This window comes from Rhyacophila brunnea, unplaced genomic scaffold, assembly GCF_057557595.1.
Source record: "Rhyacophila brunnea isolate RB1 unplaced genomic scaffold, BYU_Rbru_1.0 scaffold_5, whole genome shotgun sequence".
Classification (NCBI taxonomy): Eukaryota; Metazoa; Arthropoda; class Insecta; order Trichoptera; family Rhyacophilidae; genus Rhyacophila; species Rhyacophila brunnea.
In genome coordinates, this window is record NW_028233170.1 from 33046811 (window position 1) to 33059641 (window position 12831).

Below are 12831 nucleotides of genomic sequence, written 5' to 3' on the forward strand. Positions count from 1 at the left end.
ATTATAATTATAGATTTTATTAATGCTATAACTCGCTGACTATAATGAATATTGTAAAAGTAACAATTGGAAAAACTTAAAATTCGGGTATAGATGGGTTTCTACCCATAAACAATGATAAATCTTAATCGCATCCTAAGTAATAAAAGAATCAAAAATCACAACTAAAAATACGAATTATCACACAACCTTGAACTTTAAAGAGAATCTATTTCAGGCAAAATCACGGCCCAGCTGTGCTGGCTCGCGAGGTAAAAATAGATTCAAGGTTACATTCAAATTACTATGTAAAAGTCACCATGCAAGATTAAATAAGTTAGTAACTGCTCGTGTATAACATCTTGTTAGAATTAAGCATTTATATACTTAAGTGGAAATGTTAAGTATAATATTATAGTATTTTCACGTAATAATGTTCGTCCGAAAGGTAAATATCGAATGAGAAAGTTTCTGCGGGACCAAACAGTTTTATTAAAACTTAGTAAATTTCTATTGGCCTAAAAAGGCCAAGAGTGGTGGAAAGAACCAGCACGTGGGTGTCAATCTTTCGTTTTGACGTTTTAAATTTAAAGACTGCCATTCCCCTATCTAGTACACGAATGCCTATTCCGATACCTCGTTGGAAAGCTAGAAACTTTCCCCTTCGTTTGAACACGAAAAATCATATAAAATCAACTATTTTGCTTACGTCATCGTAACTGCGTATTTAAGGGACATATTCTAGAGGGTGCTTAAAACACCCCTATTAAGTCTTAATTTTGCGGAAATAAAGTAGAGTAAATTTAACCCGACTAAAGTAGAAGATATCTCTATTAGAAAATTGTCAGGAACGGGAGATATACGTAAATTTATCCCGTGAGAGAAAGATATACATCTGCTATCCCTTACGGACTGTTTCCTGTTAAACCTCTATCCGAAGGGTATAAAAGGCGACCACTTTTCCCGTAAAATCATTAGTTTCTACACTCTTCACCAGCGATCTTCAGCAAGCAGCAGTCCTCACTGCAAAGTTGCGAGACATGGTTCTCAGTACATTCGCGATTCATACGTACCAGTAAGCCCCTTTCGGCGGGCAAAACGTAGCGCGAATACCACGTATCTGTCAGTAGTGACGTATGCCGCTAAAACGTAGCGCGAATAACACGTATCTGCCGGTAGTGACGCACGACGCGGAGTAATTTTATTTTTCATTACTCATCATACGAGGTGACGTAATCGGGATAAATTACGCGATCGGATTTGTTTTATAAAAACAAATTAATAAACTCAGTTCGTTATAATAAATTTTACAAATCTTTTCGGAATTATAAAATAAATTTTGAAACTTTATTAAGTAAACATAATTATAAAAACAAATTTTAGTAAATAAATTTGTAAACATTAAGCAAACCTTTTGTAAACAAGCTGTAAACACAAATAAATATTTGTAAACATACTGTGAACATGAATAAACTTTATAAACAACAATAAAATAAATTCTATTCTTTTTATAAACCCAATACTATGTGACTAAAGAATAATTTATATTTTCTTACGGGAAAATATTTCATGAAATAAAAATATTCAAAGAATATTTGCGTATACATTCTCCGAGCTAGGTGTGACTTTTTGGAAACTTGTGAAAGATTTCACAGAGATCCTATAGTGAACAAATAAATAGTTTACTGATACTTTAATGAGATTTAATTACGGGAACAATGACAGTTAACTTTATTGTGAAACCGTGAACTCTAGAACCTGAATAAATTCGGCACCACACCAGCTGAGAGTTTTATTTGGGAATTCAAAAGTTGTGATACTACAAAGGAGATCCACCTCTCCTAGTTCATCACTAGTCTCCTCAGTGACGGCCCGGTAGCATTATTGAGCTAGCCGTGAGCCGGGTCATGTCATTAGGTGGGGTTAGGTTTATTGAATTCCTTGCTTTTTCGTACAAGGGTTATTACTTAAGTATTACATTGTTCATATTTCATTTACATAATTTACAGTTAAGCCCAATATTGTAAACATAAAGAAAATATAAAATATAAAGAATATTAAAATATTTGTTAAAGTAAAGAGTTAAAAAAGTACAGAGATATTATATAAAATAATAAAGTATAAAATATAAAAGAAAAGAAAAGAAAAGAATATATAAAATATGTGTTAAAGTAATGAGATAAAAATACAGAGATAATAATTATATAAAATATAAATAATAATAAAAATGTGTTAATTAATGATATAAAAAGTACAGAAATAATTTTAGTTAATATAACATTGTAAAATAATAGTATACATTGTATTGATATGAGACTGTGAGGGTGTGTAACTTCTGTGTTGTATGTCCCTCCGTTTACTGTCTTTATTTTTTGATGGCTTTTGTTAGGTATTCAGTGAACAGTTTTCGTGTTGTTTTGTTGTTGAGTATTTTGTCTGGTTTTGATAAGTCTATTGTGATGTTTTGCTGGTGGCACTGTACGCCGAGGGTCCTCCTTTCTTTCTCAAGTATAGGACAATCGGCCAATATGTGTTTGACTGTCTGAGACACGACTCCATCGCATGGACAGTGATCGTCGGCTCTCAGTTTGAACGTTTTCAGGTAGGCTCTCATTGCCCCGTGGCCCGTCAGCATTTGTGTGAGTTCATGATTGAGTGTGATGTTGTGTGTGAAGTGTTTTCCTGAGCTTATGTCTGGTATGAATATTTTTGTTGTCGATCCAGTGGTGGATTCAGTGTATCTTTTGTTCCATATATATGTGGTGTTGTCTTCTAATTTCCTCTTTGCGAACGTGAGAGGGAATTTTGTGTAAGTGGTGGGTCTTTTGTATGTGGTGGCTTGTTTTGCGTATTTGTCTGCCTCTTCGTTTCCGGCTATGCCAATGTGACTCCTTATCCAGATGAACCTGGGGGTGATGTTTATGTTTCTCAGGTGTGAGCATAATGTCAGGCTGGCTCTTACGAGTGGGTGTGTGGATGAAGGGTTTTGGAGAGCTACAAGACTGGATTGGCTGTCAGAGTATATGATCACCTCGGTGGGGTGGTGTTTACTGGAATTAACCAGTGTCCAATCGAGGGATTCTCTGATGGCTAGCATTTCTGCCTGAAAAATAGAGCAGTAGCTTTCAAGCCTTAACTTTCGTTTTGTAATAAATGCTCCACCTTTGTAAACGACAAAGGCTGCCCCTACTTTTTCATCGATGCGGCTGCCGTCTGTGTAGATCTCCAAACCCGTTGCGTTGTGTTCAGTGAGTGCGCTGTGGTCGGTGGTTTGTGTGTGTTCTATGTTTTCAAGGTGTCGGGTGCCTGGGTGAGGTAATTATGTGTAGTGTACCTATTTTGTTTTCATATGTTCTGTCAGTTGGAAGGTGTTTGGGTAAAGTATTGTGACACCCCCGTATGGTCTCCATTTGGGTGTGTCTTTGTGTACCTGGAGACGCCCGAATCGGTATCAAAGCCAACAAATAATAACGGCTGATTGCGAAAATAATTAAATAATGTATAATACCACTAATAAATAATATCTGACCGGCAACATTGTCCAAAAAAAACACGTATGGCAACGTCGCATTGTGCACAGCTCGCGAGTCCAACGGTTTTTTTTTTGGCGCTCAGAACGCTGCAAGCAGCTAAATCGAGAACGCGTACATTTCGCCCTCCGTAGAATAAAATTATTAAAAAATGTAACCATATAGTATATTAACGTAAATAAACTCGCCGCTTTCCATCATAATTCCGGTGTATCAATTATTTACCTCCAAATCCTAAAACGCAGACGATAAACCAGAAAACAAAACAAAAAGTGACAGTTGAAAAATTCACACACACACGCAAAATGGAGGGAAGTGATAAGTGGCGCCCAACGTGGGGCGCCACATGATAAATCCAGGGTTCCGGTCTAGCTCAGACAAAGTTCAATTCGAACCCTGGTATCACAATTTTTTGTTAGTAACTGGTAAACGATCACTTTTTATTCTTAGTATGGTTTTTTTTTAGGATTTGGGCTGGGTAAAATAACGCACCGGAATTAATTTTATAACGGCAGGGTATATTTACGTCGATGTCATATAATTATTATATAGTTTTATAATTTGTTTTACGGACACAATATGTCTTTTTTTTAAAGAATTATTATAGGTTATTCATCACACACAATTTATAAGCGCAATTGATTCCAAAATTTTTATATCCCCGAGCTGGTTACTTATAATATACAATAGCCGCGAAATGCTATCGACAAGCGATTTTTTTTTTATAGTTTATGTTACCGACCACGAAATACGTGTCCCGCATCTTACTATTTTCGTCATACTCAAGCCATCTTGAAATTCATCCCCAACGGTTTTTTTCTTGGGCGACGTTGCATATCTCCAACGGTCAAAGACAATGTTGCCGGCCGACTTTTAACATTATTTTCTATTTCGGAATCAACGCTGTTAAATTGTTTACATTTATTTTGTACGGCACACTTACGCGTTATTACAACGTAGTGTCCGTACTGCGGATTTTTTTATATATCTTAATTTTACATATCTTACGATTTAGTTATGACGTAATACTCTTTTTCTTCTCCTAGCACTGCCTGACATTCCTCTCTTTCATTCACAATACAAGTTATTACAATCTATTGGCGTTTTGCCTACACATTCTACTGACATGTTTAAGTGGCAAAAGCCCAATTTCATTCGTCGTCTCGCATGCTTTCTTATTTATTCAGGCCTGGTCTTCCACGAACCGTGTCCTCAGCCTCAAAGACACGGGCCGTGGGACTTATTTCTGGAAAGAAACGTCCCTCTGGGTGGTCAAGGGTGCGGCTCGGTGCAGTTTATTTGACTACGAGGCCAAGGGCGTGTTCAGGCCACTCTACACCCCTAAAAGGTACTCTAGGTATAAGACCCGAAGTCCGAGGTCGTGACAGTATGTTGCGTTTTTGTGCGGTATAGTTCGGCGAGTTGTTGTATGTTTAGGTCTAGAGGGGTGGTGTTTGCCAGTACTTGGGCGAATGTGAGTGATATGGTCCTGTACCCTTTGCAGATCGAAATTGCAAAGCGACGTTGAGTTGTGTTTAGTTTTTTTTTTGTATGGATTTTTTGTGTGTGGCGTTGCTCCAGATGGATGCTGCGTAAGTGATTGTAGGCTCGATTGCTCCCAAGTATATGATTCTAAGGACCTCTGGGGAGGCTTCCCACGTTGCTCGTGCAGCCCTCATGAATCGCTTGCCAATTTTTGTAGCTTTTTTATACATGTATTCGGTGTTTTTTGACCAGTTAAGTCTGTCTAGAACTACTCCCAGTATTTCGAATGAGTCAACAAGATCTTTCTTTTGTCCTTTCCATGTAATGTTCGGTGGTTGCATGATGCGTTTGGACATGAACATAATGTGTGTTTTTGTGTCAGAAAATGTGAGTTTAGTGTTATTTCCCCATTCAAGTGTCTTTTTTAGTATGTCGTTGGTTGTTGTTTCAAGTGTTTGTATGTCATCAGCTGTCATCAGCAGCGATCGTGATTAGTACGTCGTCTGCGAATGCTTGTATGTGTGCGTTGTTTGGAATGTTTATTGTGAGAAGATCGTTTATGGCAATGTTCCAGAGGGTTGGTCCACTGGATGAGCCTAGTATGCAGCCTGCTGTCTGTTTCCTAACTACCTCCTCTCCTGCGTATTTGAGCGTGACTTGTCTGTCCTGTAAGTAGCTTCGTATGAGTTTGTAAATGTTGAGTGGTGTGGATTTTTGTGCGAGAGAGTGTTTGATGTGGGGCCACCAAGCGTTGGTAAACGCTCCTTGGATGTCCAATAGATGGCCACGATTAGTTTTTTTGAATTTAGGTGACCTTTGATTGTGTTGATGGCCGTGTGTAGCGCGTGTTCTGTCGATGTCTGTGGTGTGAAGCCGTATTGATGTTCGCTGATTTCTTTGTTTTGTGTAAGGCCATCCTCCCATGGCGCAGCTGAAAAATACATTAGCTAGATACTGGCTGGAATTTTAGTTTCAGTACCGTCGGACTTCAGTTGCGCCGTGGGAGGATGGCCTAAGGTGCCAAGAAGTTCGTTGTATGAGTAGTTTTTCTAAAACTTTTCCAAATACTGGTAGTAGTCCTATTGGTCTGTAGCTGTTTGTGTCATTTGCAGGTTTTGGTATTGGCTTTATGATGGCGTGTTTCCAAGTGGTTGGAAAGTGGGAGATGTTGAGGCATTGGCTGTATAGTGCGTGAATTTCTTCTGGGAACGTGTTAATGAAGTGTGTTAGGTTAGTTTAGGTTAGATCAGGTCAGGTCAGGTCAGGTCAGGTTGGGTTAGGTTAGGTTTGGTTTGGTTAAAAAAGATAGTTATACAATCTCATGACGGCATCTGCGCCACATTTACCAAAATTTATATTGATGAACCAAAAAAGATATACCTAGGTGGTGTTATTTTGATTGTAGATTTACATCAAATAATATATGAACGATAGCAGCACGAATATATACCTATTTATATTACTGTGTTAAACATTAATTATATTGACACCTAAGCATCATTTTTGCGATTGCCTTCTAATAAATTGTATTGCCGATACAATTATTAGTTTGACATTTGTGAATTTCTACCTTTTCTTTGTGGGATATATTATTATTATCGGTGAAAACAATTTTACAAATTTAATGTGTGCAGTTGTCAAAATTGAGTGAATTTATATTTACAATGAGTTATTCATGATTTTTGTTTTGTGAAACAAACTATTTTATGTGATTTCATCTATTTATTTGTGAAATTATTTAATATAATATGTGAAAACTACTTTCCAAATGTTCAAGTTATTTTTTTTTTTGTGAATTTTGATTATTGCAATGTGCGATTAATTCCCACCAATAATATTTCCGCAAAAATAATAGGTACCTATATTTTCCTTCGGTTAAAAATTTAATCAAAGTTTTTTACCCAGAATTTTTGGCTTTCTTAACATTTTTTTAGCTTTTCCGATTTTAATCTTTAGTTTTATAATAATGGCTGCACTGACAAAATATGTAATAGTGTAATATTGGCAGAGTTGTTATTAATCAGCTGTTATCTCAATTTCATCTGTCAGTTTTATTATTATGTTATTATCACGTCAGTGTCAGTAGATAATTGTATTTCATAACACGCGTAGCAACTATATTATTTAGACGTATTGAGCTTAGCTACTAAATATTATACGGTGTTTATTTTCTTACTTGTTCACTCATTGTAGAATTAAATTTGACTCATTTCAGCAGGCTTGACCATGTCTGCTAAAAGACAGCTTCTTTTGCTATCATCGTCGGCTCCTCATGGATACACGTATTTAAATTATGCTCGAGATGATATCCAAGATCTTTTGCAAAGGTAATGTAGTGAAATTTCATTTAATATACTTGTTGAAATGCCAGTACAGTATTGAGTTACTAACGATTGTATCCATCATTAATATCACCAAACGGTTATTTTTTCCCTTCTAAATAATCGTGAATAGCAGGCATTCCTTTATTTAGTTGTTATTCAAGACGTCCAGATCTTTTACAATTTTTGGGTCTTGTGACTAGTTGTACGCCGTCGCGTGCTGCCAACCGAATTTAGTACATTTTGGTCAGCGTACTATTAAAAGTATAGTACATCAAAGATACTAATTTTGAACAAAATGGAATTAATTGAATTCGCCGGTTAGCATTTTTCGGTCGTAAGGTCTAAATCAGGGGGCAAACTTTTTGGATGGAGGGCCAAATTCTAGAATTCAAAATGAGCGGCGGGCCGCAAGTAAAATACTGTTTTTAGATATACACTATTTATTATGACGAAAAATAAACATTACAAAAAAAATTATGAGAAGAATGAAACTGTTGTACATTTTTAAACATTTTTTTAAATTCAGGTGTTAATTTTGTAGTTGATATTCTCAAAACTGCTTGTAAATGGGCATCGGAGATATTTGATCGTAAAGAATTTTTATTGAGGTTCATGATCGAAAACTTTTGTTCACATATATAGGTTGATCCAAAAATAATGAACATTTTTCTTGCATAATCTTGAACTTGGTCGAATTTGTCTGAATTAAGGGCATTGAAAAATTTGGAGATTTCTTCACGACGATGCAATTCTCTTAAATCGGTGTCACACTGCAGATCAATATCAAGTTATAGCTCTGTTGGTACACTATCAATATATATTGAAAATGGATCGCGTACTATTGCTAAACTTGTCTCAATTTTTCGGAAGTCACCAAATCTTTGTGAAAAATCGTCATTCAGAGCTTTGATAATTTTACCATATTCTTAAAATTTATATTCTGATATATTCAGCAACTTCAAAGTTGGAAAGTGGTCGACGTTGTTATTCGATATTTGTCGAAGGAATAACTAGAGTTTTAATTGAAATCCATTCAAACTTTTTACCATATCATGGGCATATATTTTTTTTCCTTGCAACGCGGAGTTAGAAGTATTTAAATGTGTCGCGATGTTCAACGTGGAAAATAGTGGTTACATAGTGTGAGACGAGACGTAAGGTAGACGTACTGAGATTATACATTTACGAAACAACAAATTCTTCAAATTTTAATCTATTGTCAATATTTTTTAAAAAATTATAAAAAAGTTATTCGTAATCAGAAGTACAATTAATGATGGCGGGCCTCATAAAAATACCCGGTGGGCTACATGCGGCCCGCGGGCCGCAGTTTGCCCACCCCTGGTCTAAATAAAGAAGGGCATCGGAATTTCTTGAGTTCTCCGTTATGTTTATGTGACAAACAAAAAACTTACGTTTTCATCACGTCCTATAATTTTTGCTGAAATACTATAATTTCTTGGACCGCGTACTATAATTCGATGACAAAAAGATAGCAAAATTCAATAATGGCGACTGACAGCTAAAGATGGCGTACAACTAGTCACAACCACCCAATTTTTTACTAATTTCAGAAACAATGTGACTGACCTCTTGTTCATACCTTATGCACTCCGCGATCATGATAAATACACCACTAAAGTACAAAATGTCGTCGAAGAATGGGGATTCAAAGTGCGGGGTATTCACAAATTTCCAAATCCCGCAGAAGCTGTAAAGTCCGCCCAGGCTCTTTTCATAGGCGGTGGAAATACATTTCAATTACTAAAAGGTCTGTACGATAATAATCTATTGGAACCGATTCGGAAACGAGTGTTAGAAGACGGTATCCCCTACATGGGCAGCAGTGCTGGTACCAACGTTTCCACGATGAGTATTTGCACAACTAATGACATGCCGATTGTTTATCCACCGAGCTTTGATGCACTAGGATTGGTGCCTTTCAATATCAACCCTCATTATATAGATACTGATGTCAATGATAAACATCAGGGTGAAACTAGAGAAGAGAGAATTATGCAATATCAGGAAATTCCGGGTGCCAATACAGTACTTGCATTAAGGGAAGGTGCTACATTACAAGTGAAGGGAGACAAAGCTGTTTTGAAGGGGGTGGCTACGGGACGACTTTTCATGGCGTAAGTACAATTATTATAATTTGTGCAATTGACATACGTATCAGTGTGTGAAAGGGAGATATATCTAAAATCACCCTCTTTTCTGGAGAGAAAAAAGAAGATTGAGTTTTTGCACAACTCTATGGGTTTCTGTGTGACATAAAGATAAATTATTTACTAATTCTGAGGTGTCGATTCGACGCATTCTTTTTATCATTCATGGTTATTTTGTCACATATGTATTGTTCAATTTTTAGGATTCATATCCCTTTTACTTTCGCGCAGATATATTACGTAACAGAAAGATGAAATTAAGATAAGATAAATTTTATTAAAACCAATACTTATTAGAAACATACACAAGAATTATCTTATCAAGTTTATTTTGATGTTTACGACTTTGAAACCTTGTATTGATTACAACATTTTAATAACAATGCGGTTACAATTCGTATGATTAAAAATTAATTATTGTTTATAGTTTTAATTATTGTGGTTGATATTTTATTTATGTGTGCCCGGATCCAGACCATTGAAAATATTTGATAAATGAAACAGTTGTTTTGCATAAAACAAGATTGTTAAAACAACCCCCCATGGGAACTTTGCTGAACGTGGAGGACCATTTTTTGGGTTTAGGGTAAAATGCTAATTTATATACTACTATCGATATCATAATGAATGTTCGTTAGAGTGCTTATTTCTGAAGCCATGCGTTCGATCTCAGGACTGGCAAAAATGCATATTATTTTTTTGCGTTTGATCCAGTGCAAGGACCCAATAGTCGAATGACTAACAACCATTGCTCTTAAAAGTCTGTTAATATTATAACTTCCACTCTGTGTAGTCTCATATACTCCGCTAAGAGATGATAATTGTTTTTTTTTTACTATAGTAATGTTTGTGTTTAATTTCAGCGGAAAATCTCCAGTGGAACTTGAGATTGGCACCGACTTGTCATATTTGTTCTAACTTCATTGACTGCAAATAAAATAAGGCATACTTTTTGAGGACATAATATGTATATAATGGTATCGAGTATTTTTTTGGAGTCATTAATGATATTTTTGTACGCGTTTTTATTATAATTCTTTACAAACTTAATAAAAGATTATTATTATCAACAAAAATTGAACTTGTATTCTTAAAAATGTAGCAATTCAAAATATTACGCCCTCTTCAATTAATCGTGTGGACAAATTAAACGTATTAGTTTCCATTGATGTCATGGATTTGGAAAAAAAAGATTATTTTAAAAGATTACTAAATAGTTATAAGTATTTTATGGGGGAGACTGATTTATAGTGACAACAAAGACGGTAAATGCTATTTATTGATTAATTCATACAATTAATTCTAAGTCGTGACATACCATTCAAAAACATAAAAAATTATACACTTAATTACATTACATTCTCCTTCTGCATCTAGACAATTTATACAAAGAGTTATATGCTATAAAACGAAACTACAACACAATGCAGACAATAAACATCCAAGTTGAATAGACACATGTCATAATCTAATTAAACGTAAAATTGATCATTCATCAGTTTGTTTATGCATACAAGAACTCATAATGATAATATTATATTATACCTGTTTAATTCATAAAATATCCTAGATGAACAATATAATCTAAAAAAAACAAGTTTCTCTAAAACATTGTAAACATAATGATATTATTTAATTATTTAACTAGATTCAATCTAATGTAACACGGCTTAGCTGATACATAAGGTTATCATTACTTGAAAAATGTCTACGTTCCCAAAGGGATTTTGGGTTGTGTGGTGAAACATTTTCTATCACTTTACTGTCAGGAGGTTTTCTGAATTAGCTTTTGCGCCATGGCAAACAGCTGCGGGTCGGGTGGATGAATCTCGTGGGGGGACTCGTTGATTGGAAGATTGCAGAGGTGTCGCCGTAGAGCCAGATCTTGTCTAGCACAGAGAGCCCGTGTAAATCCGGTGCCCGTGCCAAAAAGAGACAGACGCTGCCGCTTTCTTCTTTCAATCGCCACCTGGAGATAAACGGAAGATATGTGAATATTTTCTTCTAAGTCTTCATTTCTTATAACGTCACTGTTCTGGCAGAAGACACTAATTCGAAAAAATAACATATTGAGTTAGTTATACCAAAATGTTCCTTATTTCAAACTTTACCGTCTGGAAACCTTCTTAATAAATAAACAGTATTTATTTTAAAGTCAACCTTTTTACGATTACTTAATAAACTCACATGATAGACCATTTCAAACATTTTAACAACTTCAAAGTCAAGTTACTCAAAACTAGTATTCTCCAGTTAGTGTGTTCTGCCAGAACAGAGACGATAAAACCATGTGTCGAAGTTCTTTCTCCTTAAATTTTCATAGTTTTAACATGTATGTAGTAGTGTAACAAAATTAACATAATTTATATACCGCATCAAGATAAACGCATAAAAACGCAGTCCTGAAGACTAATGTTTTCCGAATTATCGATATTATATTCATGCAATTTTATTACAAACCAAATTTCTATAAACATAATTCTATTTATCTTTACAAACTGTGTTGGTCTTTGTACCGAGTTTGTATGTAAGACCCAAAATTATGCCAAAATGTATTTACATTGAACTATGACAATATTATTACATACATATTAAAGTGCCAATAGGTTTCCACTGCCTCCTTAAATTGGGCCAAGCAAGGCGAATATACGCTGTCACCATTGTGTAGAGAGCGACATTTGCATTGTGTGGTTCATGACCGGTAAATGTTTCCTGTACTTCAATTCAGTGTCGGTGTTTCAACACATTCGCTTTGCTTGGCCCATTGTGAAGAAGAAGCATTACGATCATTAATTTTGCAAATACAAAATAATGTTCATGATAAAATACTTCAATGCTTTATTTTTCATATAGTGTGTCATATACAATTGAAAACAGAAAAAACTGTTGTCCAGATTATTTTGTATACAAAAGATTTAAGAATATAACATTTTTTGTATATAGAATAGATAATTATGAAAAATCAAATAGCATAGTTATTATTGGCAAGGACAGTTGCATCGGTAGTTTTATTGGTTGAGAGTACTCCTCACAGTTGTGTACTTAAGCCAATTTTAATTCTAGAATTTTTCTAAGGTATGTTATTGAGGTTTTTGAAAATTATGTATGTAGTTCACTTACTCGGCAAGAGAATTTCATATAAAATCACATTTCTTTGGCATGACTAACTTTACTAATTGTTAATAATTCATCGAAGGAATAATTTACCTGTATAGACGCAACAGGGTGGCTTAGCTTGAATTCTTCTTCTTTCACATTCACATCACCAGAACTTGTGCCATCTTCTGTCTTGATGACGGTTTTTTTCTCTGAAAATATTTCCTTTCTTCTTAACATTTTTTT

General features: G+C 35.1%; 2 protein-coding genes across 6 annotated transcripts; one reads left to right on the top strand and one right to left on the bottom strand.

The window, feature by feature from the left end:
• Positions 1 to 6962: 6962 nt before the first annotated feature.
• Positions 6963 to 10557, top strand: LOC147066332 (alpha-aspartyl dipeptidase-like). 5 transcript variants are annotated; one of them, XM_085956077.1, is made up of 4 exons: positions 6963 to 7038; positions 7210 to 7321; positions 8893 to 9456; positions 10353 to 10557. In XM_085956077.1, the coding sequence occupies exons 2-4, from the start codon at positions 7221 to 7223 to the stop codon at positions 10405 to 10407; spliced, it is 720 nt and encodes a 239-aa protein (XP_085812203.1). In that variant the 5' UTR covers positions 6963 to 7038; positions 7210 to 7220; the 3' UTR covers positions 10408 to 10557. The 5 variants fall into 5 exon arrangements, with proteins under 5 accessions (XP_085812203.1, XP_085812201.1, XP_085812204.1 ...); XM_085956075.1 differs by having other exon boundaries at positions 6995 to 7066; XM_085956078.1 differs by having other exon boundaries at positions 7004 to 7072; positions 7213 to 7321.
• On the bottom strand, positions 10541 to 12825 carry LOC147066333 (uncharacterized). The gene is made up of 2 exons (XM_085955750.1): positions 12697 to 12825; positions 10541 to 11458 (listed from the first exon to the last, which is right to left on the bottom strand). Exons 1-2 carry the CDS (start codon positions 12823 to 12825, stop codon positions 11255 to 11257), a joined length of 333 nt encoding a protein of 110 aa, XP_085811876.1. The 3' UTR covers positions 10541 to 11254.
• Between the last annotated feature and the right edge of the window lie 6 nt (positions 12826 to 12831).

What these genes read in the sequence shown, in the direction of transcription:
- LOC147066333 (XM_085955750.1), bottom strand. Translation starts at nt 12,825, where the DNA reads ATGTTAAGAAGAAAGGAAATATTTTCAGAGAAAAAAACCGTCATCAAG. An exon ending in ACCCTGTTGCGTCTATACAG is followed by an intron (nt 11,459 to 12,696) that starts GTAAATTATTCC and finishes GTTTATCTCCAG; the next exon opens with GTGGCGATTGAAAGAAGAAA.
- LOC147066332 (XM_085956074.1), top strand. An exon ending in ATCCAAGATCTTTTGCAAAG is followed by an intron (nt 7,322 to 8,892) that starts GTAATGTAGTGA and finishes TACTAATTTCAG; the next exon opens with AAACAATGTGACTGACCTCT. An exon ending in ACGGGACGACTTTTCATGGC is followed by an intron (nt 9,457 to 10,352) that starts GTAAGTACAATT and finishes GTTTAATTTCAG; the next exon opens with CGGAAAATCTCCAGTGGAAC.